General features: G+C 40.3%; 1 protein-coding gene across 1 annotated transcript in view; it reads right to left on the bottom strand.

Annotated features, from left to right (window-relative positions):
- The window catches only part of MSH2 (mutS homolog 2), a 55,497-nt gene extending 29,490 nt beyond the window's left edge, over window positions 1-26,007 (bottom strand). Inside the window, exons 1-6 of the mRNA XM_010577761.1 lie at window positions 25,788-26,007; window positions 22,958-23,112; window positions 22,275-22,553; window positions 21,562-21,708; window positions 20,282-20,431; window positions 17,719-17,852 (exon numbers count right to left, since the gene is read on the bottom strand). Of these exons, the coding sequence (XP_010576063.1) occupies window positions 17,719-17,852; window positions 20,282-20,431; window positions 21,562-21,708; window positions 22,275-22,553; window positions 22,958-23,112; window positions 25,788-26,007 (1,085 nt within the window). The remainder of the gene's footprint in view (window positions 1-17,718; window positions 17,853-20,281; window positions 20,432-21,561; window positions 21,709-22,274; window positions 22,554-22,957; window positions 23,113-25,787) is intronic.
- Between the last annotated feature and the right edge of the window lie 5 nt (window positions 26,008-26,012).

The raw sequence follows: 26,012 nt of genomic DNA, 5'->3' as shown, positions 1-26,012 counted from the left end.
CTCAAGAAACAAAGGCTTTGTCTAAGGTAACACAAGAGGGAGACCCCTGGACAGGTAGCAGTACATTTCTGTACATAAAAAATTCAAAAGGAATGTCCTTCTCTTGCAGAAAGTGTTCTACCCACACCACTCCAGTGGACCTTCTTATTATACCGAACAAAATCGATGAAAAAGAGAAGAGAAGAATCCTACCTCTACATTTATCCACTCAACTACTGCCTTAATAAATACATTTAAAGAGTGTCGTTACTAACCCATAATGGTGCTTTATTTCCAAAAAGGATAGGAAACATGCGGAATCTCTAAAATATCCATTTAAGTTTCAGCATGTATACAGAGCTTGTGAGAAGTAGACAGGAATATTCTTAAGATACCTACTGCAGGAACGCAGAACAAGATTTGTATAAGAAACGTCATAATAGCCAAATAATGTCCAATTCTGATCCCTGTTGGTGTTTCTGAGCACAATTTCTAGCTTTCAGGCTTCTGTCAAATGGTTTGGAGGAATAACAAGAATTATGTGATCTTGTCACAGCAGATACATTGCCATGTTTATTAAAAATCCCTACAATTTACCTAGCAGACCTGACTTAAGACCTACATCACGAACTGTTTTCTCAGAAGCACCAGCAGCAACTGGTGACCAAACATACTTTGTAAAGACCAGATTTTTTCTAGTATTAAAAAAAGAACAAAACAAAACCCAAAGACACCTGATACAACGGCTTAACAGCCTAAATACAAGCCCACTAACCAGATGTTTGCCTACCTTCCCCAGGGGATTACAGAAGGAAGAAATCCCATCTGCAAGTCTTCCCCACAAAGCATCTTCTGCCTCTGTCAGAGTTTACTGAAACTAGGGGCAGTATCTGCCAACTTGTTCCTCTTCACAGGAACCAAGTAACTTGGTCATTTTTAGTCCTGTAATCTGGAAACAATTCCTTCAGCAAAAATAAGACAGGATTCACTGAGAACTTGTCCATAAAGTATACCCACATGTTCTTACTGTTAACTTGCTTGGTCTTTTAGCAGTTATGGTCATGGCAAACACTCAACAGGTTGTACTATTCTGATGTTATGTCCTCTCACTTCCCAGGTGATATGCAAGATTTGTAAACCTATTTATTACTTCTCAATTATCAAAATATCACCACGCATTAGCCCATAAGAAGACAGGAGTTGCAAATACCTTCAAAATACCTTCAAGTTTTATTACCTGTAAAACTGCATGAGGTTCTGGTTTAAAGCACCCTTTCTTCACTTAAAGAAAGTAGTAGGAAGAAAGCAAGACACATATGGAGTGTTTATCCAATTATAAAAGTGAATTTTAATCTAGAAAAATACTACTCTCACCTGGGGTAGGAAACCAGGGTTTGATGGTTTTATCCAACCTGCTTAAGCTACAGACTACTGCATGATTTCCACATTAAAATTTCCAGCATAAAAACTATTTTCTCTGTTTTTGATGACCACTCTCAGACATGCAAGAATGTGCAAAATTCACATTCATCCTCTACATTACATCCCACCTTGCCCTCTGATAGCTTACGTTTAAAGCCAGAGCATTTAGTTTCTCTTCAAAGAGGTCCTTACACAATCAATGATTCTGGCATATAGATATATACACATGGAATCACTTCTGAAACTTACTAAATTTTGCACTTGGAAAAGACCAGCAGCAACAGTTTCTATAATGCCACCATACCTTATCTTTAAAACCTAACTGCACAGAGACTTGTCTTCAATCTGACACACAGATGCCCAACACCCTTTCTGAATCTACGTAAAGCTCTGTAAAACACAGGCAGATTACATTCTTTCTTTCTATACACATTGCTTTATACTTACTCTCATTAAAATCCAAACCATCCCTGTTCTGCCCAATCAGTCAGCCTATTTTGGTTTCCATTAAAAGTTTGGAAGTTTGGTCCTTATTTGTGTCACCACCTCACTAGCCAGCTGCTATCCCGATCATTAGAGAATATCTCAAGTGCAGCTTCTGGACTCTTGAGCTTACCTTTGCCAAGATTAAAACATTTTTGTTTGTGCCTTTTACATAAACAGTCCCTTCACTTTTATCCCACGACTCCCTCAGCTTGTTCAACAGCCTCTTGGATAAGAACTTGTCAAAGGCATTTTGAAAGCTCTAATTTATTCTTTTTTTTTTTTCTCCTCCTTTGTCCACAACAATGACAAGTTCAAAGAGTTCTCAGATCAGCATGATACAATTTTCCTCTGCCAAAACCAAGCTAATTAGACTAACATCTCATGACCTTCCTAGTACCGTTCTATCTTCCCCCTCTTATATTTGCCAACCACAAATATAAAGCTGACAGGTTTGTGTTCATGCCACATTTTACATAACAATTTCCTGTATGGTAAGAATACATACACAGTTGCTGAATAGAAAGGGCTACGTTAAGATAATGCAACTATAAGCCATGCCTAATGCTCCCAAGTAATAATGAACTCAAATGACAGGTTGCTTTTAACATAAAGCTTGACTGAGGAAACAAAAAAAGAAAACATGAAAGGAAACAAATTTAAAAAATCCAAGGAAGTGTAATCTAACAACAGATGACAACATTGAATAACTTGTTTCTGCCACACAGCCAAAAGGGGAAGGAAAAAAACTTTTTTTGGTGGAAGGCAAAACTTTCCACCACAGATCTAAGGCAACACAGTCAAGATAACAAGAAACAATTATAACTAGTGAAACCACACTAGAACATAAATGAAATATTTGTTTCAAGACAGTTATTTAAATTTGCAAATTAAATCACAAAAACAGCAAACAAAATTTCAGCTAATATAACTGAAAACCAACACAAGTACTTTTCTTGAACTTGGAAATGATACCCCCCCCCCCCCTTTTTTTTCTCTCTTTTCAAAACCATGGCTATTTATCAGCTTTGAATTCTGTGCAATAACAAGAAATATTAGGCTTAGTGTGCTCTTCTAGAGAAAGAGAGAAAAAAAACCCCACCTATCTCCAAGTTTCTGTTGGATATTCTAGAATCCAACTGAAAGCATTTCATCCTTTCCTGTATTTTGTTGTTGATAATAGTATGTCCACAAGACACCTCTTAACAGACAAAAGACTCACACTCCACACCAAAAAAAGATAACAAAAATCTGTTTTTCATCCAATAAATGGCACACACTTTCCCAAGTCTCATCACAATGCTTCTGTTCCATCAAGGCTTACATCTCATTTGACATCAAAAAAGATTGCTTCTTCCTTTGCTACATCTATGCAGCATTTTTCATCACGATTTTAAGGTTACTTCACTTAATACTGCCACAACACAGAGGTTGTCAGGAGGTTTTAATTATATTTCTAGGCTTTTACAGAGCTAGATATAAAAGTTTAAGTTAACGGGTATGCCGATTTTGGCTGGGATAAAGTTAATTTTCTTCACAGTAGCTAGTATGGGGCTGTGTTTTCGATTTGTGCTGAAAACAGTCTCAATGATACAGAGATGTTTTAGTTACTGCTGAGCAGTGCTTACCCAGAGCCAAGGCCTTTTCTGCTCCTCACCCCAGCGAGGAGGCTGGGGGGGCACGAGGAGTTAGGAGGGGACACAGCCGGGACAGCTGACCCCAACTGACCCGAGGGATATCCCAGACCATACAATGTCATGCTCAGCAGATAAAGCTGGGGGAAGAAGGAAGGGAGGATGTTCGGAGTGATGGCGTTTGTATTCCCAAGTCACCGTTTCGTGTGATGGAGCCCTGCTTTCCTGGAGATGGCTGAACACCTGCCTGCCCATGGGAAGTGGTGAATGGATTCCTTGTTTTGCTTTACCTATTAAACTGTCTTTATCTCAGCAGAGTTTTCTCACTTTTACTCTTCCAATTCTCTCCCCCACCCCACCAGGGGAGGAGCGAGCGGCTGTGTGGGGCTTAGCTGCTGGCTGAGGTTAAGCCACAACAATGCGAAAACATTAATTAAGGCTGACATGTATACAGATTCCATAGAAGGATGAAAAGAATCCTGTTTGTAGAAATAATAACTAAACTAACAGGTTAAAATAAAAGACCAGAGTTAGAACGAAGAGAATCTTTTCAATGCCTGAGCAGGATTGGCGAGCACAAAAAAATCCACTAACACACCAGTGAGCTGTACAACAAGCTGGCTTATAAAACACCCAGGTTTTAAAGCTCTCCTCCACTAACATCCTGCAACACCCTGGGCAGTTCTGTGCCTCCCCGTGCATGCAGGAAGGAGAACACTTCCTCTAAGCACCTCTGGTCAGAAAAAGAACTCTGTGGTTTTTTAGCATATTATGAAACTTGGATCCATATAGAATCAGTAATATATATATTTAATAATGAATAATATATATATTTAATTACTACTATAGAGTAGTAACTTAAAATCCCAAACTCTGGTAAACATTTTCATGGGGAAAAACTGTACTAACTAAAAGTTCCATATGACACAAGCATAAAAGTGTTAACACTGAAACCAAATTAAGAATGCACTCTTTTACAGGAGAAGCTGACATACTTTTAAGAAGATCTTAAAGGTTTTAACTCCCCTGGCTATACAACAGCTGAGTCTGCTGAAGAGCATGCATTTGTATTCTCTGCCTGCTAAAGGTTTTCTATGACTGTAGAATAAAATCAACTTTTCTGTCCAACTGTTCAACTTGATTATAGAGAATTTTATCAGAGAAACACCACTTACAAAAGCAGCATATTAAGGACTGCTTTAAGATACGCTAAGACTTTAATGTCACCACTAAAGCTTCAGAATATGCACAGTTATACCAGTTTAATTTCATATTTCCTTTACACAAAGGGAAGTGGTACTTCATGTACCATTAGTTCGGTTTCCCTGGGGTTTCTTTCAAACTCAGATCTCTTCTTAATCCAGTGTAGCCAAGGTAAACCCTCCCTAGTCATGCTTAACCCAGACATATAAAACTGATAAATTCTTCTTTTCTAATCCTATAGAAATTACCAGAATAATGTAATAAACTACAACCTCAGGTACTGCCTCTTTAATAGGAGGGCAGGGCAAAGCCAAGCCACCATCTTACCTGTTCTAACTGGGCTTTCTTTTCCACACAAAGCACTTGGGATTTTAACACCCTGGAGGAAGTCCACACTAGAGCAAGTTGCTGTAGTTGATTACCAGCATTTGTGTTTTCCAGCCAGAAATAAGTGAGGCACTGTCCTAAGCAACCTTTATAAACTTCTTCCTGGTGACCCAATTGTTCCCTAGACAAACTGCATCTCTCTAAAAAAATCAGCCAAAGTCCAGTTGTCGCCATCTCAGGTAAGCAGTAAATATCACCTTAAATTTGCAAAGCTCTTTTCGTGGCAAAGAACCCCAATATGCTTTACATCCTTTGAAGTATTAAGACAGATACCTAACATGGGCACAGAGGAGCCTAAACCAGGTATCCAAAGCCTGATATTGAAAACTACTTTATCACACATCTTACCAGCATAAAAATCGCACCGACCATCTCAGGTCATTTTGCCCAATACAATCAGAATTGTTACATGCTTTTATAAAAATAACATTAAAAACTTCTCAGACAAGCACAAAGAAATAACAATGCAAAAGATCTAGACAACCCACACATGCTTTTGGAAGTGCTTACTTATGCACAGAAGACTTTGTTATCTAACTGGAGCAATCTTTGTAAACAAATTGAAATAAAAATAACACAAAACCTGAGCAATAAGAAACCAGCAGTTTTAGAGAGACTAATACCATCAAAAGCCATTTTGTTTTACTCATACACCATAGGCTTAGTATCACTGATCTTCTCAATCCCCCACTCAACTCACACCGGACACTGTGCGCAGGCAGAAGTTGCTCTGATTTCTGGTGACGAGCCTCCAGCTGGTGGCAATATTTACCCAAGCAGCAGGAGCAGCCTTGCAGAGAACTCACCATAAGCACCAGTTCTTCTAGTACTTTGAAGACACAAGATTTGAATCCAGGTTTTTCTTTCATCAACAACTTAGAACATTGCTCTCTAGGTGAGTTGTGTACATACCTCTCTAGCACATCTTACATACAAGAGAATATCCCAAGCAAGGCGTCAAAATCTTTCTGTTATTGTGATGAAACTGATATAATTTGGCCCTACAATATCATTGGGTCCAACGTCTTATGTCTGAGTGAGTGTCACAAGTTGTTCATCTGTGTAAGCTCTCTTTCAGGTCTCCCAAATACACATGCGTACCTAAGGGCCTGTAGTTCAGAAGCAGACAACCCAGCCAATTCCAACAGGCCTGCACCCAGGTAAGCAAGGCTTCTACCTACCCTGTCTGCCAAAAAGCAACCTGCACCTTCACATGTATTCCCCTCCACACTAAATGGTTCAAGTTCTTCTTCTGTTTCCCACCTGCTCTTGCACAAACTGCGCAACCTGTTATCGTTTCTTCTTAGCATGCTAGCACAAAGTTGGTTTTGTTTCTTCAGTTAAGAACACGATATAAGTAATTCTGCAATATCAAATGACTTCACAGCTACTCTCCCTGAAAACCACTGTTACAACCTCAAAAAAAAAAAAAAAAGAGCTAAACTAAAAGATACAGCTTGCCTAAATAACAAAACTCTCAAGACAACAGTGAAGGCATACAAGAGTGTATATACATCCTCAATTCAGAACTTAAAGTGCATTACTGTTTTATGTGGGGGATGTGAAATTACAGGCTTCTAGCAATTAAAAGACATTGTATAACAGTGCAGATTAACAGAAACAGCACACCAGGAACAAAGAGCTCCACGGTGATGCATCTTACAGTTTACCCGTCATGTCTGCGTTCTTACAAAGACAATGCTGTCGTCCCAGTAAGATTATAGCAATCCTTGTACTCTGATGATCTTGCTAGCTTCTTAAAAGATTTTGCGATAATTCACAGTTCTAGACCCAAAGAGTTTCAAAACTTCTCTGCAGAAACAAGAGTCATAGAGACCAAACATGACCTGGCTCAGCGGTACAGCTTGAAAGCTGTCCTGCTCTTTACACAGGCAAGCCACACGGCATGGAGGAAGAAAAACTGGTAGTCTGGTAAAGGTAGCTGCAGACACCTCAGGTTGACACTGAAGGTGACGCTCCCAGTTGCAGTCCCCTCCTTAAACATGTATCTTCATTTGCTGTGGCTGTGTTAGCTTTCCATCAGTGAGGCTCCCCTGAACCGCCTCACTCTGGGGTGGCCCTGCCAGCTGTGGACAAGCCCAGTTGTACCTTGATGTTGGCTTAAGCTGGCTAGGAAATTATGCCCTCAAGCCACAGTCCCACAAACACTTCTAAGCTGGCAGATACTACGAAACGTGTGAGGTAGGATCACTACCTGCTGCTCTTCTCCACCCTGCCGTACCTTCTCCCTCAAGTCAGAAATGAACTAAATCAAGGGGTCTCCAGGCAAGTATCTGATGCCCTCAGGATGTATTTAGTACTAGAAATTGGCCTTCATTCCACTATTACAGGGCAGGTCTTTGGATTGAACTCACTACTACTGTCTTTTAATCTCAAATGTATAACTTGAAGCAACCATGAATATGCTGACTATTTTTTGCAGTTCTGTTGAAGTAGTCCCTTGTAATACAGAGTCCAAGGTTTGAAGGGCAGCTTTAGACCCTCAGAGAGCCACAGAAATCACATTGCACACACTTCCAGAGCACTGGATACACAAAGTGTGCTACTAAGCAGCCAGACAGAAGTGCTCCACAACTGGAGCAACATAAAGAGAAAGCCAAATCCAAACGACAGTCTCCTGCCTTTTCTAATTTTCCTAATTAGTCCCCAAGGCATTCTAGCATGAAAACAATACTGGATATTTGTAACCTCAGAACAGTCCACTTACAGATAAATTTTTAAATTCAATAAATACTTTCTTCCAAATAACCAGAGTTCACTCCTCTACATCAGTTACATTTATGTAACATAAAATTAATATGTATCAGGGAAGCAACAGACTCTTTCCCACCCTAAATGAATCCCTACATATACCATTTGAGTATTATGTCAAAGCCTAAAAATAGTAAATTAAAGCCCTAAGATTATATCAGGGGTACCAAGCACAAAATAACTATTGTCTATAACAATCAAGCAAAGCTTTGGAAGCAGTATGTATTGACTGTGAGGCTGCAAGCTAATGAGCTCAGAATAAAAAACAAAACAGGATCATCAGAAAAAGCACAATTAAGTCCAATATATTGGGGTTTTTTCCCCCCAAAGGTACTTACTGCAGTCTTATGTATTCTGAAACAGGTTACCAATAATTCATTATTTTTGCACAAGTGTTTAAACATTTTCCAACCTCAGCAGATTAGGCAAGGTAAAGAAGAAAACAATTCTTCAGCAGAAAAATAAAATCTTGGGTCTTATTCTTGCCAGCAAGGTACCACTTGATGCAATTAAGATCTTGCTCCTGAAGCAGGCTGCTGCAACACCAATATTTTTAGACCCTGAGGGAAGGGAGTGTTTGGCATTATTCTGAAGCATAAGCAAATAAAGCAGCAGCACACAAGCAGAGTTCTGCTTTGCCTCCTCAATCCAGAAAGCATGTCAAAGCAAAGAACTGCAGAGGTCTGAGGCACACACACAAAACCCCTACAATGAAAAGTAAGAGAAGCAGAAAGGAAACATTTTTTCTTCATTTATAAGGCAAGGCTGGCAGCACTCCTGACGGTACCACCACACACCTATCTCTTCGCAGGGCCAAGAGCTGCAGGCTGCAAGCTGTGTTTCAGAGCAATAGAGAGGGGGATCTTCAGGAACATTTCTACAGGCAGGTGATGACCAGAGCTTGTCAAGGGTCCCACTATTTCTCTCCAGATAGAACAGAAGGACACCTACGCCATGCAGCAGGGACCCAAAGAGGCCTACCAGCATCTCCCTCTCACTAGCTCTTGATGATGGTTCACTGTGCGGTTGGGATGACTCCACACTCCCATGGCAGACCAGCCCTGCTCTACAAGAGTTGGGTCCTGAAAATGTTAAAACATTTAAAGCAAAAAGTACTGTTCCTGTCTATATTCTAAAGAAACTTTCATACACCTGTGCATCCAACCTACACCTACGATCACCCCAGTCACAGTTAAAACCAAAGCCAAGTGTCTTTTATTTCCCATTCCACAGCCTGGGTATGTTACATACAGTAACAGTCAGCTATCCAAGTGATCAAAAAGTAAAATAAACCTTCACTTACATTTCTCAAAAGTTATATTTTCCAAATAAGAGGTAGGTTTATTTTTTAATTATTACTGAGAGCTGCCATTCAGCACTAGAGTGTTACGTAACAGCACTATTTGGATTTGATTCACCGCTTCTCCCCATTCTCAGTTGAGAAATAACAAAATTATTACCCTTAACAAATTAAACAGCTCCACAGGAGAGGAGCTGGGGTGAAAAGGGAGAATTCTCACCTTAGAGCAACCTGCTACTTCACAGAATGATAAACTTTTAAACATGCATGCTTATAGAAGAAAAAACACACAGAAGATCTATCAGCAAAGTTGAATTTTGAACATAACACGTTTTACACAGCAAATCCTCTCCCACCTCGAAAACCCAGCACAGTCTTGCTGGACTAAACAGTCTCTTACCCTCAAGGAACTGTATAGACAGAAGTGGTAAGAGGATATTTCATAAAACAACATTCTCCAAGTATCTCCCAAAGACTTCGTCAGAGACGTGTTTTCTGTCTTCCCAATGTTACAGAAGACTAGATTTATTAATTTATTTCCATACACACATTATTTTTCATAAAATTGCCATAGTCTGTCTTCTGTAGGAGTTAAAATTCAAGTAGCATTTTCGTAGTGAATTTGTCAGAAAGGCAGGTTTATTCTGCAATGGTAGTGAACAGCTCCATTCCACAGATTCAGACACTTTTCCAATTCTAGGATAGGAAGATATCTCATTTACCCTCCTATGGCAAGTTTGGTAATCCAACTCACAATATAAATTAATTAGTGTAAGTTCTAAAAAAATCAAGATAAGAAGAAAAAGCAAACACAAGTCAGATTATTAAATCTGAAGAACAGGATTTTGGTACTGCTTGATCTGCATTTAAGATATTAATCTTCTCATGTTTATGATGATAGCAGGTCATGGACCAGCTGCAGAGGAGCAAAAGGATTCATTTTAGATGACAACTTTCCTCACTTTTTCATGGATTAGTTTTCATCAGGTGAACAGGCCAAATCAAATTATTCTGTACTTATGAGACCAAAAAAAGGGAGCAGCAGGAGCTGAAGGCCAGAAAAGGGAACCAGGATTGCCCCCTTTGGCAACTGCCTAGTTTTACTGGATTAGATGCCATACGACATTACACCCTTGATTATTTTAGCATGCTAAATTCCCCATCAAAAGTTGAACGAAGCAGCTACATGAACACTAGTGCTAGTGCCAATAAAAAGGGAACTGGCAACAATCCACAGTCAGGGAAGCACGACTACAGCTCTAAATCAAAAGTGGTTACAGACAATGTCAGCCAACTACAAAACAACCCAGTGTCACGGGTTGCTGCACGATGCGTAACAGTCAAAAACAAACAGAAAACCTTCACACTGAATTCTGACCACTGAAGACCAAGGAAATCCTACATACAGAACAGCTAGTGTGAGCAAGTGTCAAGGACATGAAGGCAAAAATACCCTAATTTAAATAAAGACAAGAACAAGCAATTTTACAGTATTTTTTTTGAACATTGCCATTCCATCAACATAATATTTAGGCTTCTGGAAAACATAAGCCCATCTTTTAAGAATTACTAATAAACCTCCATTTCTTATATGATAACAAAGAACAATGAAGATGACAGAACAAGAACGCATCTAGCACTATACAGTCATGAGCAAATTAGTAAACTCCATACAGTGAAACTGCCCCACCCAAAACCTTCCAGAGAAGCTGAAGATGGAAAGCAGCTAAGGCTGCTTGTCAGCATAATGCCTTACACTGTGGAGGTTTTGTGCCAGTCTTCCTTTTTAATTAAATATGGCATTTTGGGATCCAGTGATAAAACAATATTACTGCATGGTCTTCAAAGACTAGAGACAGCTGAGAAAAGGTATTTCCATTATTATTTTTTTCTAAGTGTTTTATTCCTTACAAGTTTCCATACATTATTAAAATTAAAAGGTTATTACACTACTCCATCAACACTAATACTCTTTTAAATTGCTAAGCTGTGCATTTCCTTAAACTTGTGCAGACAAAGAGTGTACTGAACAAGTTCTATTTCTTTGCCGTAAAAAACAAGTATTTCTTCATTTGCATTCATTCTGTACAGAGGAGAAACTCAAAACTGTATGTAAACAAAAGATTTAAGACTTCTACAACCCTTACACATGATAAATGAAATTAAATTACAAGTCAAGACAAAATTATCTTGCCAAGAGCTTCCGTTGCAGTTTCCTGACATGCCACCTTTCTAATGTTTGTGGATATAAAGTAAACATAACAGAAACAATAATATGTTCACTCTTCTTTCATGGAGAATATACCATATTCCTGTATACAATGTCCAAAATAGTGACCACTAAGGATACTGTGACAAACCAGAGAGCTTTGCACATGTACATAGTAAACTTTTTCATATGGTCACAGTCTTTAACTGGAAACTTCATTAACTTATGGCTGTGTTTTAAAAAAAAAAAATCCTGAATAATTAAACACAGATTCCAAGTAAAATTTAACTACTGCAGTAATTACCATCCACCTCCTTTTGGCAGGCTGAGAGCAAAAGAACAGTATGGCAGCTACAGATTCACATTTCCCTAAATAAATAGCAATTTGATTATTTCTTACAAATCTGAAAACCAATTTGACATTTCAACCAAATTTTAGTTTAATTTTCATTTCCCTGAAGCCTCAAAATTCAGATGCAAAAGAAACTGAGTAAAAGCTTAATCCTTCTATTTATTTTGCACCAAGTGAGGACTTGTCAGGATGAAGCGGGCGAGCTGGAAGTATCAACTAGGAGATACTATGACTACCTGGTCCAGTGCTGCACCACTGAATGCCACCTATAATTTACAGATTTGCAACACTGATTGCTGATCCTTGACCTAGAAGACAAATGATTTAGATAACATGCAGAATACAAACAGCTCTCAGGCACTTCTCCAGCTCAAACAGCAATATTGTCTTTCCTACAGCTGAAGGTGTCATGAAAGGAGTCTTTTTTCAGCTGTTAGTTACATCCCTCTGTTCCCTCCTCAAACGCGAAAACTAAAAATAAGTCTCTTGCAACACAAGAATCTAAGTTTTTAATAGGTTTCAAGTGCCTGGGATTTTGATGCAAATTCCTTCCTAGTGACATGGCCTGTCTGACATGTGCTAGACTAGTAGAGCTTTTGTTTAATATTTCTAGACAGCACTCACTGTCAACCTCAGTTTTACAAGCAAACCCAAATGAAAATACAGGTGATCTAGTAGTTCTGAAAATAGTAAACACAGGTGAAGGGAGGGGAGAGGGTTAAAGAAGAAGCATTGAGAGCTTCAAGCTCCAAACATTTCTCTAGGGGACTTAGAGATGATAACTTTTGGAATGACAAATGTGACATTTTTCTAACATTTCTAGAGGCTTACTGGGAAGCCAACACCATTTTCATGTCACTGGAATGACAACTTCTTTCATGCGAAATATTTATTGCATCAGGATCTCCACGACAATAACAAATCACATTTGTGTCTTCCACCAGTTCAGATTCAACCTGTATTTCAGAAGCTTCTTCACAGGCATTAGGGGCACTCCCAGCATTTAAAGTGCATTTTAATTAAGCCATTTAGACAAACCTCCAAGTCGGTCAAGTTCTCCCCTCCCTCACTAAGGATGCAGGCCACCATCTAACTAATTTAACTGCCTGAAATCAGTCTGTTGCTGCGGAGAAGTACTGATCTGTCCTCGGAAAAGTACCGAAGGTCTTTCCAGAGCTGTTAACCACAAATGACAGAGGCAACAAAGCCTATCTGCAATGCTTTGCAGGGACAGCTGCAGGTTAGAAAAGAACACAAAAGCAGCAAAAACCTAATGCAGAACAATTTACATTGGAAGGGAACTCAAGGCCTCTAGTTCCAGCCCTTGCTGAAAACAAGTTGAACACTGAACAAGAACACAGATCCCTCCATCTCTCTGAGCATACATTCCAGAGTCTGACCATCCGCACAGTGAAGACTTTTTTCTTTATATCCCGCTGGAGGGTCCTTTGGCGAGGTTGGTGCCTGTTTTGTTTCTTGCTTTTGCTGTGCCCTTGTGAGAAGCACCTGGCTTCACCTTCTCAATGACTCCCACCCACTAGGCAGCTGAAACCAGCAGTGAGGTCTGCCCCTTAGCTTTCTCTTCTCCAGGCTACGAACCCAGCTCCCTCAGCCTCTCCTCATACACCACACGCTGCAGCCCACAATCCTGCTCAATGGCTTTCCACTGGACCAACTCCTGTTTGTCCATCTACCTGTACTGCAAAGCCCCACACTGGATACAGTACTCTAGATGCAGCCTCACAGCTACCAAGCTGATGTGAACAACCACGTTCCTCAACTTGCTCATACTAGTGGAGCCCAGCGCACAGTCACCCTTCACCGCTGCAAGGGCACAATGCTGACTCCCATTCATCTGCCAGCGTGTGCAAAAACGCAAGTATCACGCTTCACTCCAGCATGTGCCAGGGTGGCTCAAGTCCTCCAAGAGAGCCACGGCCTATGATCATGTTTCTTCTTGTTGTTTCAAGGCAGCTTAGTCCACTTCCTCATCTTGATGGGGCAGGTGTGCTGCAGATGCTCACTGTAATTAATGCCACTCGCCTTGCTCTAATCCCCTCTCTAATCCTGACCCACAAGCTCACGATAGGCCCGCTGCCCCCTCTGCAGCAGAGCCCTGAGCATTCAATCCGTACCTTTGCAGAAACACATCCCCTCCATCTTCCCTGCCTGCCGTTCGTAGAGAGCACGCACTACGGCACTCCACTTGCAGGATCACATTTCTGCAATCCGAGGGAGATCACAGGCCTGCAATGCACAGACTTCTCATTTCACCTGGCTGTTTCTCATCCACGCTGTGTATTCGTGTGCACCTGAGATGAGCACTCAGTCACATAGCTTCCAAGCTATCCTATATGCGTTACCCCAGTCTGTCCCTCCATTTATCTGCTAGAGAAAGTGTATGTGAGTTAACTTATTGCTAAATAAAACACTGTAAAGGCATTCAAGCCTGCCTACACTAGCTAGCAACAAGTTGGGGTTTTTTTCATTTTTAAACAAGCTGCTACTTTGTCATTCAAGACTGATTCATGAGCATTTTCTACAAGCTTGAAAATTTTACCCTGCTAGCCATTTTTTCACCTCAAGCTTCCTGAATCCATTACTTTCTGACTCTGCTAGAGATAGGACTTGTTTCTACAATGTGGCTGCCGTGCAGCATGATATTTAGGAACATAAGAGAAAAGCTCAAAACAGGCTTGAATCAGAACAAGTGATGTTTGAGTACAGCCTTTAACTCCTCTGAGACCTCTGCATCTCTTCTATCACAGGACATAGATGTATAAGAGGTTCAGCCACAGTATGTATAGAGAACCAAAATGGTGAGCTGGAATCTTATATTTGTGCTGTGTATAAATATCAGATAGTTTCCCCCCCAAAATAGAAAAAAAAGATTAAACATATTCAGCATGAGTTCTCTTCACAGGGCAAAACAGATCAAGGATTATTTTACATTGTGCCACATTTCTCAGACGTTCCAGTATCTGAAGAATAAACAGTACATACTGAAGTTGCTTGCTATATTACAGTCAATCGTGTTACGCAATTAATATACGTATTTGCACTTCCTGTCTCTGCAAGTACATTTTAATTTCAGAAATATGCTGACTATAAGGCAATGAGCAAGAACCTCACGTACTTGCCTTCGGAACACACCACAAGGGAGAAGCAGGGCTGTATCTTGTATACTTATGACTGATAATTATTTTTTTAATCATGGAAAACCAGCCAGACATGGGCAGAACCCCAAGTCTTTCAAGACAGGCAAGTATCAGGAACCCCTGTTTTCTTAGCTCTCATTAAGAGCTGTTCCAGCAGACAAACAGTATTTTATCTGAAGCATGTGCACTATGTACCTTAATTTGTGTTGCTACTGTATCGATGGTTAATAGGGACTAGTGATGTAACATTGTGTTCTATTTACCCATAAATGTGAACACACACACACATTGCAGGTTACAAACTACTGAAAGAAGTTGATCCATTTAGCTCCAAAAGATGACTTGCACCACCTACAGGTCTTAGCAGAGGGTTACAAGAGTCTAACTTTAAAATAAAACTTTCAGCCATCCAATTCTACACTACTGGAATAAAAGTTAAGTCAAAATACCTCCTGTATAAGCAAAACAACAGGCTTACTTCAAAACACTGTCACCTAACATCAATCCAACTTGGGTAGTTCAGTCTAGTTTGCTAAGAGTTTTGCATTGGTTAGTGTTAAAGGGGGTCCTTTAACATGGCACACTTCTAGCTAAGAAATAATCAGTAACTTCCCTTGACAACAAAGGAAACATAAAGGAACAGCAGTCCAGATATCTCCTTCTCAAACCACCTATATGTTCTAAATTATAGTTTGTAATTCTTAAAACAGCCACAATATACTGTAAAGCATATAGAAAACAACTTGGTGACTGCATATCTTTCAAAACATGTTTGAATCTGTCAATACATCTCATCAGTCCCACTAACAGCTTCTCTTATTATGCTTGTTCCTTCAGATTAAAAAAAGAACAGTCCTACACACTTTGAAAAGCATTAAGATTGGGAGGATGGCACAAGTAAAATGCACTGCTTTTATCCCAAACAATTAAATTCATCAAAGTAGTACCTGAAAGCAATACGCATTCAGACAGGCTTACCTATGCTGCAGAATAAACTAAAAAAGTATGACTATAGTATGTCAGTGTCCATAAGTACAGATTAAAACAACCTACTTTTAACAAATTGCAGCCCAGATGATTCTGTGGCCAGGCAAGATACAGGAGGTTATCAACGGACCTCTTTCAACCTCCTAACACTTGGATACACCAACCTTTACAAGCTTCACTAAGAGCTTAATTCCATTCTCTTAATTCCATAACTCTCCTCCTTTAAATATAGCTTTTCCTAAATGCAGTCAACATTAGCCATACAGAATCACAACACAAAATGCAGAGATGATCATAACTCCACAAAACAGCTCAAGTTACTTATTCTGCCTATAATTTAACCCCAGTTTTATAAAGAAAACACCATCTCTCTCACAAACTTGCAGGACTTCTGATGCACAGTAATGAGTAAAGAAGTCTGATACAGAAGTTAAAATTTCCAGTGTTTACGCTGACGTAAGAAAACTACAAATGTGAGTAATAACTTTCAAAATCTTAAAACCAACGTAACCGTAAAATTAAAGTTAGCTCAGATCTTAGGATCCAAAACTGACAGAAATAGAAGATCCTAGGCACATAATCAAGAACTAATAATGAAAGCTCTTGTAACACACACAAGAGTAAGACACGGCATTCAATAAACCTGGGGACAAATATTTCAATGTCAACATTAATAACATTTCTAAGTGGGGTCTGATCAAGTTACTACGCAACACTCTCCAAATGATTAGAAAAAGTAGAAAAATTTGTTGTAGAGAAGCAGAATAAGTCAGTGTCCAGAAATCTAGCGAGAAAACTACTCTTTGCATAACTTCTTTAAGTATCAGCATGCCTAAGCCAAAATTTCTTTTTTGGTAGTAGTGATCTGTGCTAAAGCCCAACAGCATATACAGACATATCTGTAATGTCTTATCTGAAATATAAGCCTTAGAGAAGATATCAAAGTTAAATTCAGTTTTCTGGCCTCCTCTGCTTTGTCAAGACACACATTAACATAGATTTTTGCAATGCTTTAACCTGCTGATCACTTGAGTTGCATGAAGTTTGGTTTTAGATTGTAAGAATATAGCTATATTTAGCATGAGTTTAAAAAAAGTGTAACTTTTGTTTGCATGGTGAACATGATCAAGAGATAAACACACACAGTAGGAATATGGCCTTTGCAGTTTTCCCTTCTGAAGGACTGAGAATTATCTGTACATTCTCAGCAAAGATTTGCCAGATTCTCTAAGGCTTCATATCGACTGATACTACTACCAGTAGGGCAGCCACATGGTGGCAGGCAGCAGTATGAAAGAGCAAGGAAGAGAAAGACCACTCATATTTGGGCCACAATATCTACACAAGATATGATAAGAGTGACCCACTGCTGCCAAAGGTAGTTTCTTTCTGGAAGTAGGAAAAGGTCACTACTGCTTAATCTTTTGGGTGTTTTGTTGTTTGTGTTTTTTTAAATTGGTAAACCGGACATGACATCAAAATATTATTACACGAACTGAGCATTTACAGTATGAATATTAGTTAGGAAGTGGCTGCTACACTGCCTTAGCCTGTAGCATGAATCATTTGACCACCTAAACATATCACACCTCCTCTTTAAAATGTCATAATTGTAAAAAGCATTTAATCTAACAGTAGCCTGTCAATGTGCATCTCCGGGAAAAATATCTTCTGCTCTGTTTAACTACAATGTGTTACAGGATAGCACACAAAAACCTCCAACCACCATTATTTCTTGGTTGTAGTATTTTGTGCTTAAAAAGAAAGAGCCTTCTGTAAAATAGTTACTAACTTGTATAAGTCTAAGTCTATCAAACACATAATACTGTTACCTTTCTTCAATTCTATTCTTGTCCATAAGTGGTTGTTTGATCCACTGATTAACTAGTCTTTGTCCTTGAGGGGTTCTGCATTTATTTAGTAAACCAGCTAGAGACTGTGCAGTATTAGCATTTTCCACAGAACTCTGGAAAGGAAGAAAAAAAAATAAAGTTAACGAAGTTTATTGCCACCCACTGAATGGCACTCAACTTTGCTACCTAGGAACAGATCAGTGTTTTTTTCTGTATTCAACTTGGCACCCATCAAAAAGGGCAAATGAAACAGCATGGCATTAAAGCACTTACACTCTAGTCCCTGGAACATGGCAAGCAAGAAATAGGTTTGTCTATTTTGAAACTAATCCTGACTGAACAGGGAAGTTAGAAATGTACCTAGTCACTGGGCAGTTTGCCCTTTGAATAGGAAGACTGGAAATATACCTAGATATTTTCTAGTTTGCCCTTCATAAGGTCAAAAAATAGGGGTCCTGTCCACCAAAAAAAAAAAAAAAAAAAAGGCAGAAAGAAACAGGACTTGGGTTAAAGGGTTTTGGCTGGAGATCTTTGGGGGCTGCTGGGAGGGATAGGGAGGAGGGGGGCAGGGACACAACAGAATGAGACAATGGGAAAGAACACAGTTATCCAAATTCTCTCAAGCTTCCCCAGATCACCTTCGGAGTACTATAAACATCTTTAAACTTACTCTGTTCAGATTACAGTTTACTTTCTATAATTAAGGTTTAATATTAACTAGACTCAAGACAACCTTTTGGGCGTTTTTCCTGGGGTTTTGTTTGGGTTTTGCACAGACAACCAGGAAGAAAAAATTTTGTTTAACATTGAAAAACAGCCAACAAGCTTGTTTCAACTCTTAACTTTGACATGAAAATCTCAACCCTCTCTACCCAAGAACACCTGCAACTAAAACAGCAGGCAAGCATTCAACCAGGAGCAGGTCTGGATGCCGGTAAACAACTGGGATGTAGAACTAGCATCGCCACAACAGGAAATGAATACAGTAAGAAGGTATACTGACACATTTAATCCCTGGAAAATCTAATATCTAAAGTGGATGTGCCTATTTTCAGTGTTCTGGACAGTATTGCACATGAAAAACTTCTGAATCCAAGAAAGCATATCACAGAGTACATATACAAAAATAACCTACTTCAGTTGGAAGGCTAGAGTTTCATATAATCAACTGCATCTGCTGCACCATAAGAACTTTACCTACACACCTCACAGAGCAACTCAAATTACAAAATATTTTGCCTTTACTTCAGTGCCTGCCCAAAAACCTTCCCACAGACAGCCTGCCACACAGGCAACAACACAGCTTCCTGCTACATGGCAAACCCCTTGTTCCAAAGCCCACAACAGCCCCTAAAGAAAAGCATAACACCTGCAAGGACTTATAAAGGGATGTAGCTAAGACAGTGTTGAACTTCTGAGAACACTCCATAAAGCCTGAGAAGAGATGCAGTTTTTGCTTCCTTCCCTAGACAGTGGCACTGCATCAGGAAATAAAAAAAAGCAAAAAAACAACAAAAACAACCAAAAAAACCACAAACATTTCTCTCCTGGGTTAACCAGCTCAAATGCTGAATATATGCTGTTTTTTTCCTCCTGAAATCCCTCTAAGGTAAACAGGGGACTATATTTGTGATTTCTTCCTATAAATCTGAAACTCAAGCACGTTAGGTCCAAACAAAGATCGCTAAGCAGCATTTGCTAACATGAAAACAAGAGAGAAAAGCTGATACAACACACCACTTCGACTCCACATTTTCCTACAACTGTAAAAACCAGCAAAGCAGAAAGCCACACATGGTAGGAGGTATGGAGGAGACTGGTAACCTGCTTGGATTTGTAGAAAATGTGTGTAAAAGTGAAATTTGCACTGGCCAGTTAGCATGCCACAGTGCTTTCAGAATGTTCTTATGTCCTGTCCTGTTCATTGCCCTACCTGCTGCAGCCAGCCCTTCCCTTCCATCGCCAACAGCAGTGCTCCTGCCATATGCTTCCTGTTCCCCTAATACCATCTAATTCAGGCTTCTATTCTCTTTCCCCAAACCAGAACTACTGTATAAAGCAACTGTGCTTTGGAGTTCCTATCGTACCACAAAACTCCAGAACTCTCCTCCCCCCTCACACCCCAAGTCTGCTCCTGCCACAGGAGACGTGAACTTCTCTGACTATAACCAAGGAAAGACAAAGCATTCTCACCACTGCTCAGCCAGCCTGCTCAGCAGCTACAACCATGAGGTACTTCTACAGCTCTTCCCATGTCTGCATTCTACACAGACACTTGTTTGTAGCCACTTTCTACCTCCTTGGCAATCTTCTCTTCTACATTCAAAGTAAACTAACAAAATACAAAACCAAAAAAGGTGGTAACAGTGGCTAACAGTGTTTAAACATACACTGTACAGGAGTAGCTGAAAACAAAGCTAAAAATGTAGAAGTTGCCATTAACCGGGATCTGGGGAGCTGTGACTGGGCAGTCAGGCTACCTACCAAGCAGCTAAATAAGTATATTGCAAAACACTTACCCATTCAAGTGTGCATTTCTTACCTGAAAAAGGTTGAGGGCTTGAACAGCTGCATTATCTAGAACCATATATTGACTAAGATCAAAAGTAGTCAGTTCAAATTGTCCAAAATTAGATTCATCTGACAGCAACTCTAAAAACTTGATAACGGCCGACAAAGATGAAACAGCAACCTGAAGTTTAAAAAAAAAAAAAAAAAGAACACACCACATTCTAGTTAGAAACACTCCTGAAATGGGAAGTATTTGTTAAATGCCCCTAGAAAGTTATTATCAGGAAAGACTTTGAGCCATGTCAATTCCAGCAGGCCTATGAGAGACTCATCCTGTTTGACAAGACTTCATTTTCATAGGGACATTTTATGGCACTGCAGCATCTTTCTAGGTAGGTGCAAGAACAATGAACTAGACATTTGCATAATCTGATAAACAAAATGCGAAGTACACACCTTGCCAGCTTTCCAAAGCTGTTATCAGGATGTTTCTGGCTCAGGAACACAAACAAGTTATTGCAGATAAATGAGGTATCATGGATCATCTCAGGACATGGTTTCAGGGTTAGTTTTCAGCCAGAACAAGGATCTGATCTGACTCACTGCATGACATTACAAACGCTAGTGCCAGCACAAAAGAGAGGCAGCAATATGACTGACTTGTTCAGCTGCAACACACTTCAGACAATTTTAACCTGTTATGAAATCACACATTAAGGGAGAATAACTCCGTACCTTACACCTGCAGTGAGCATCAGCAGTGAAGAGCATTTTAAAACATGTTTCTCTCAAGCAAATTACCTCTTGTTTGCAGCTAAGAGCAAACATGTTCAGTTCACATGCAGGCACTAAATCATATGCTTGAGCCATAAGATGATACAAAATACAAAAATATTATCATAAACATTACTCTGTTTTCAAATACTAATTTTCCTGTCATGCAAAATAATTGAAGTATTGTACTTCAGTCCTTAGGCCAGATAGATTATGAATAGGAAACACCTCTTGTGCACAGCCTATTTGCTTACCAGAGTTTACTACTTTAGAGATAAGTGAAGGGTTTTCTCATTTTTTTTCCAGGACCCCTGGAATCGAACTTTGACACAGACTCAAGCTGAGCAAAACTGTGAAACACTTCAGCAAGAATGTAGCTTAATATACCACTGGTCGTACGATATACTTTCCCAGAAGTATGGGAATCCAGCATAAAACAGGACCAGTGAGGACAGAGGAGATCAGCTCACAACAGCTGCACACACACCACTCGCCTTCTAAAAAACAGGAACACATTAAGCTTTGCTCTGTGCTCACCTGCTTTTCCATCTCTGGCAATGCTGCACTATTCATTTGTTCTTCTTTTTTTGATTTTAACAAGCGATTGAGATCCTGAACAATATCTTTTGTTGTGAAATCCGCCTTCTTCCTGTCTGTAATCAGGATTCCTCCCCTCTGAATGACCTGTTGTCCATAAACACACAGAGTTATCAATTACTTTCAATATTCAGGGGACAGATGTTCATCACAGAAACAAACCCTGATGAGAGATTTATTTACTGCTAGGTTGCAGAGAGAAGAATGACAGACAAGATTTTACACTTAGAACAACTTCTGCCGATTAAAATGCAAATAAGTCAACAGACAAATAATACATTTTGGATGAGTAAATCAAAACTTCAAGTTAACATATTGCTGCTCCATTTTCCATAAATGGCCTCAAGTTGTGGCAAGGGAGATTTAGGCTGGATATTAGGAAAAATTTTTTTACTGAGACGGTTGTCAGACATTGGAATAGGCTGCCCAGGGAAGTGTTTGAGTCACCATCCCTGGAAGTATTCAAAAAGGGAGTAGACAGGGTACTTCAGGACATGGTTTAGTGGGCATGGTTGATGGTTGGACTCGATCTTGAAGGTCTTTTCCAACCTAAATGATTCTATGATTCTAAATCATGGAGCCTAGCTAACAGGTTAGACTACAGCTTTTTAGATAAATTTTTGTCTAGCTGTAAGCCACAGTGGTTCCCTTACTTGTCGTAGTTTTCCCATTTCTCCTGCAGTCTCTCCTCCTGGTAGCACACACTCCTTTGGTCCTAGTTGAACCAGTAGAGCTTCAAGGTTTGAGAACTGATCATTATCTGGAAACTCACAGACACTCAATTTTCTCAGCGTAGCGTCGACATACCCCACTCCTACCACTCTTTGTCCATCAGTAGTAGACAGCTTAACACCCACAACCCCAATGGCTGTTGACATGTCATTGTTGGCAAAGAGAACTTCCTCAAACTGGGCAAGATTTCCTGGAGAACCCTATTTAGAAAAGAAATACACTTTTAAAGAGTGTGTATATACACACATACTTTTTTTTTCTTTAAAATGGACGACAACTGATAAAACTAAGTACTGAACAATCCATTAATATGAAACATATGGCTGTTCTATTTTTTTTAACCATTAAAATTTTACACATCATCTACACAAAGTGAGCTACTTTAGGTTTCCTTTATTTCCCAACCTATGGCAAAGATACAGAAGAAGTTCGTCCAGCCTTAGAGCAGTAGACAATACAGGCACATACAACAGACTACACAATTTACCATCATACCACCAATGTCAGTCCCTGAAAATCCCAAACCTCCAAGCTGAGGAGCTCAGAGAAAGACTTACAGGTTTTTTTTCTTTCATCTCACAATCATAAAGGTTGAAAATTGTACCTTGTATGCTAAATACCAGTCATTTTCTTTGATAGATTTACTCCCTGCTTTGTTCTTGTAAACTTCAACTCTGTAATGACGAACCAGAAGCAGATCTCTCACAAAAGATTCAAAGTTCATTTTACTAAGCACAACACTCTCAAGCTTCTGAGTTCCTACAAAAAAGGAAAAAAGAAAATTATGAGATACCTGAATTTGTTCATAAAGTTTATTTTCTGTAACCAAAATCCCCAAGAACAGCCTTCAGGACGGACACTATTCTAGTATCAAAGAAGCAAACACGTAAAATCCATGAAACAACACAAAACCACAACATTCAACTGGTTAATATTAAGAATGAAGAAAGCATACTCCCCATCCAAATAAAAACAATGTTCATTTCCAAATTTCACTAAATCTATACATACATATATACAAAGAGCTCTGTTCTCACAGTTTCCTTCTTACAATAGTCTCGATTGGGTTTTCTAATTAACGTTTCACACATTTTAATCTGAGTGGTGGAAGCCTGCTACAGGCTTTCCTTCTGGGTAACATCTTTTCTTTCCAGGATAAGCCACTTCTGTTGACAGGACAGACTGTCACCCTGTTCGCACTCAGAAGATAGCAAGACACACATGCCAAGACATTTCTATTTCCCATTTATCACAATATATACTGTAAAAACAACACATTCTCAAAGAAGTTTAGAAGTTTACATTAAAACCTAACTTAGAAAGTGCCTAATTGACAGACTTCTTGCTTCTCTCCCTATAAGGGTGCAGGCAGATGATAGCTGAACAAATTTAATTCCATACAGCTGCCAAGAGGAGCAATACCACTTCTACCTCCCCACCTCCCATGCTACCTCTGGCAGCAGCCTACTCACAGAATAAGATAATTCCACTATGAAACAAATTGGGGGTTTGGGGGGGTATATCAAGTTTCCTGCCACATCAACAAGTGGAATTAACTCAGACTGGTGCCAGACACATGAGAGCTAGATGACATATAAAGTAAGCACAAACAATAAGTAGGGATTATCACATCCCTCTTTTCAGTAGCATGCCTTCATCACATTTGAGGCCCTTCCTCCCTTTACATGAAAGATGTTAAACAGCGAATTTCCACACCCATAAAAACTTATGGGTTTATTTTAAATAGGATTTTTTCCATTTTCTTTCCTCTTCTTTCCTCAAATCTCTAGTAAGACTTTTTTTGGAAGCAGGTAAAAAACTAATTCCACATAATTAGGTTCTCTTTCCAAGTGCAGAACTGTCCAACAATAAGACTACGTAATACACTAGCAGGAGGCAGCTGAAGCTCGCGTGTGCTTTTATATCATCCTGAAAGCAAAAAAATGTAGGTTTATGCTGACTTTTAGTTGGATATGCTAGATAAGGCTTTAAAGGTTTTAAAACCAGAGCTGACAGCCACAGGCTTACATCCGTGAAATTATCACTTTTAAATGAAATACAAAAATAACAGTCATGCATGTGTTTCTAGTCTGGAAGACATATCAAATTCTACACTTGAAACCATTAAGCTCTACAACTTCTCCACAAGTTGTTTTTTCATGAGGTTTTCTTGGGGTTTTGGGGAAGGCGTTGGGGGTTTTTTCGGTTTTTGATGCATTAGCTCATCACTTGCAACAGAAAATGAAACGCATATCAGAACATCATTCTCTTTTTAATGCCATTACACACACACACACACAAAATTCACTCATAACAAACAGGTTTATTTTGCAAAGTATGAGCCAGTAACTTTGCAACATTATGTTCCTCGAGATTAAGAATAATACTGAGGTTTGCCTCCTCTGACAAGATAGTTTATCCCGATGCTCTTACATCCAACATTTGCGAGCTCCACTGTCTTATACCAAGAGATAACAAATAAAAAGTGACAGGGGGCGGATGGAAGAGAAAATCTTATGCAATACATTATTAAATGTTATTTACTTCTGCAGGCCATCATTAGTCAAGCATGACGTTACCATTGTTTACCTAGCATCTGCACTACAGAACTGCATGAGCCCCGTCCTCAGTTATCACAGAAAGTACCGCGCGATCATCTTCACAAATGGAAATCTACCAATGCGCTGGAAAAATGTTATTAACTGCCGTTAGCCTATGCAACATGTTGTGTTCAACTAACTATCCACATCTGACAGCCCTGTAGTATGAGCTTATGTGATGAGAAGCACACACCGAGAACCGTGCTTTCTGCTGTAGATACCTTCCTACGTTTGTACACCTACAGCTGTCACACACGTCCTACTCAGAATGGCTACTAATTATCACTTCAAAGCTGCGAGAGGCTGAAGAAGAGAGATTTGCATTCAGTTATGCCTGCTTCCAAGCTGCAATGAATCAGAGGGGACATTAAAACCGGGAGACCTCTTAATGCCTCCCTTCCCACTCACCAACCCAGAGCAGAGCCGCAGGTAGCAGCGCTGCCTTCGCTCTCAGCAACACCCCGGGTGCTGCAGGCTTCACCGATTAACGGTGACCTCGAGCGGGGAAAAACCAGCAGCGCCTCACGCTCTCTCGCCCTGACAAGGCCCCGGTCTTTGAAAAAAAACGACGCCACGGCGAACTTAAGCCCAAGGCAGCCACGAAATACCACGGCCGAAGGCGAAAAGGGGCCGCGTCCCGACCCGAGTGACCCCCGGGAGGCCTCGCCCCGGAGAACACGCCGCTCCTGTCAGAACCCGGCGAGACCCCCGCTCCCCTCCGGCCACCCGAGGCCGGGGGCCCGCCGCTCATCCACAGCGAGGCCCCGGCGGGGAGGTGGAGGCCGAGTCCAACCCGCCTCCCCTCAGACCCGCGGGTCCCGTCCCCGCACCCACCCGGTGCCCCCGCCAGCTGGCGGATGACGGCGCGGGTGCGGAAGAGCTCGCGGGCGGCCAGCCGCGCGTCCGCGCCGTGCGCCGTGTAGTAGTCGCCGCGCTCGAAGAACCGCACGGTGGTGTCGGGCTTCTCGGGCAGCGACAGGACGGCGCGCACGAAGCCCGCCTCGGCCCCCGCGCCCTCCGGCCACACCACCTCCCGCGGCGGCTCCACCGCCATAGCTG

The sequence above is a fragment of the Haliaeetus leucocephalus genome, unplaced genomic scaffold (assembly GCF_000737465.1).
Source record: "Haliaeetus leucocephalus isolate CR32 unplaced genomic scaffold, Haliaeetus_leucocephalus-4.0 Scaffold577, whole genome shotgun sequence".
In the NCBI taxonomy this organism is placed as follows: Eukaryota; Metazoa; Chordata; class Aves; order Accipitriformes; family Accipitridae; genus Haliaeetus; species Haliaeetus leucocephalus.
This window is presented reverse-complemented; position numbering and strand designations above follow the sequence as displayed.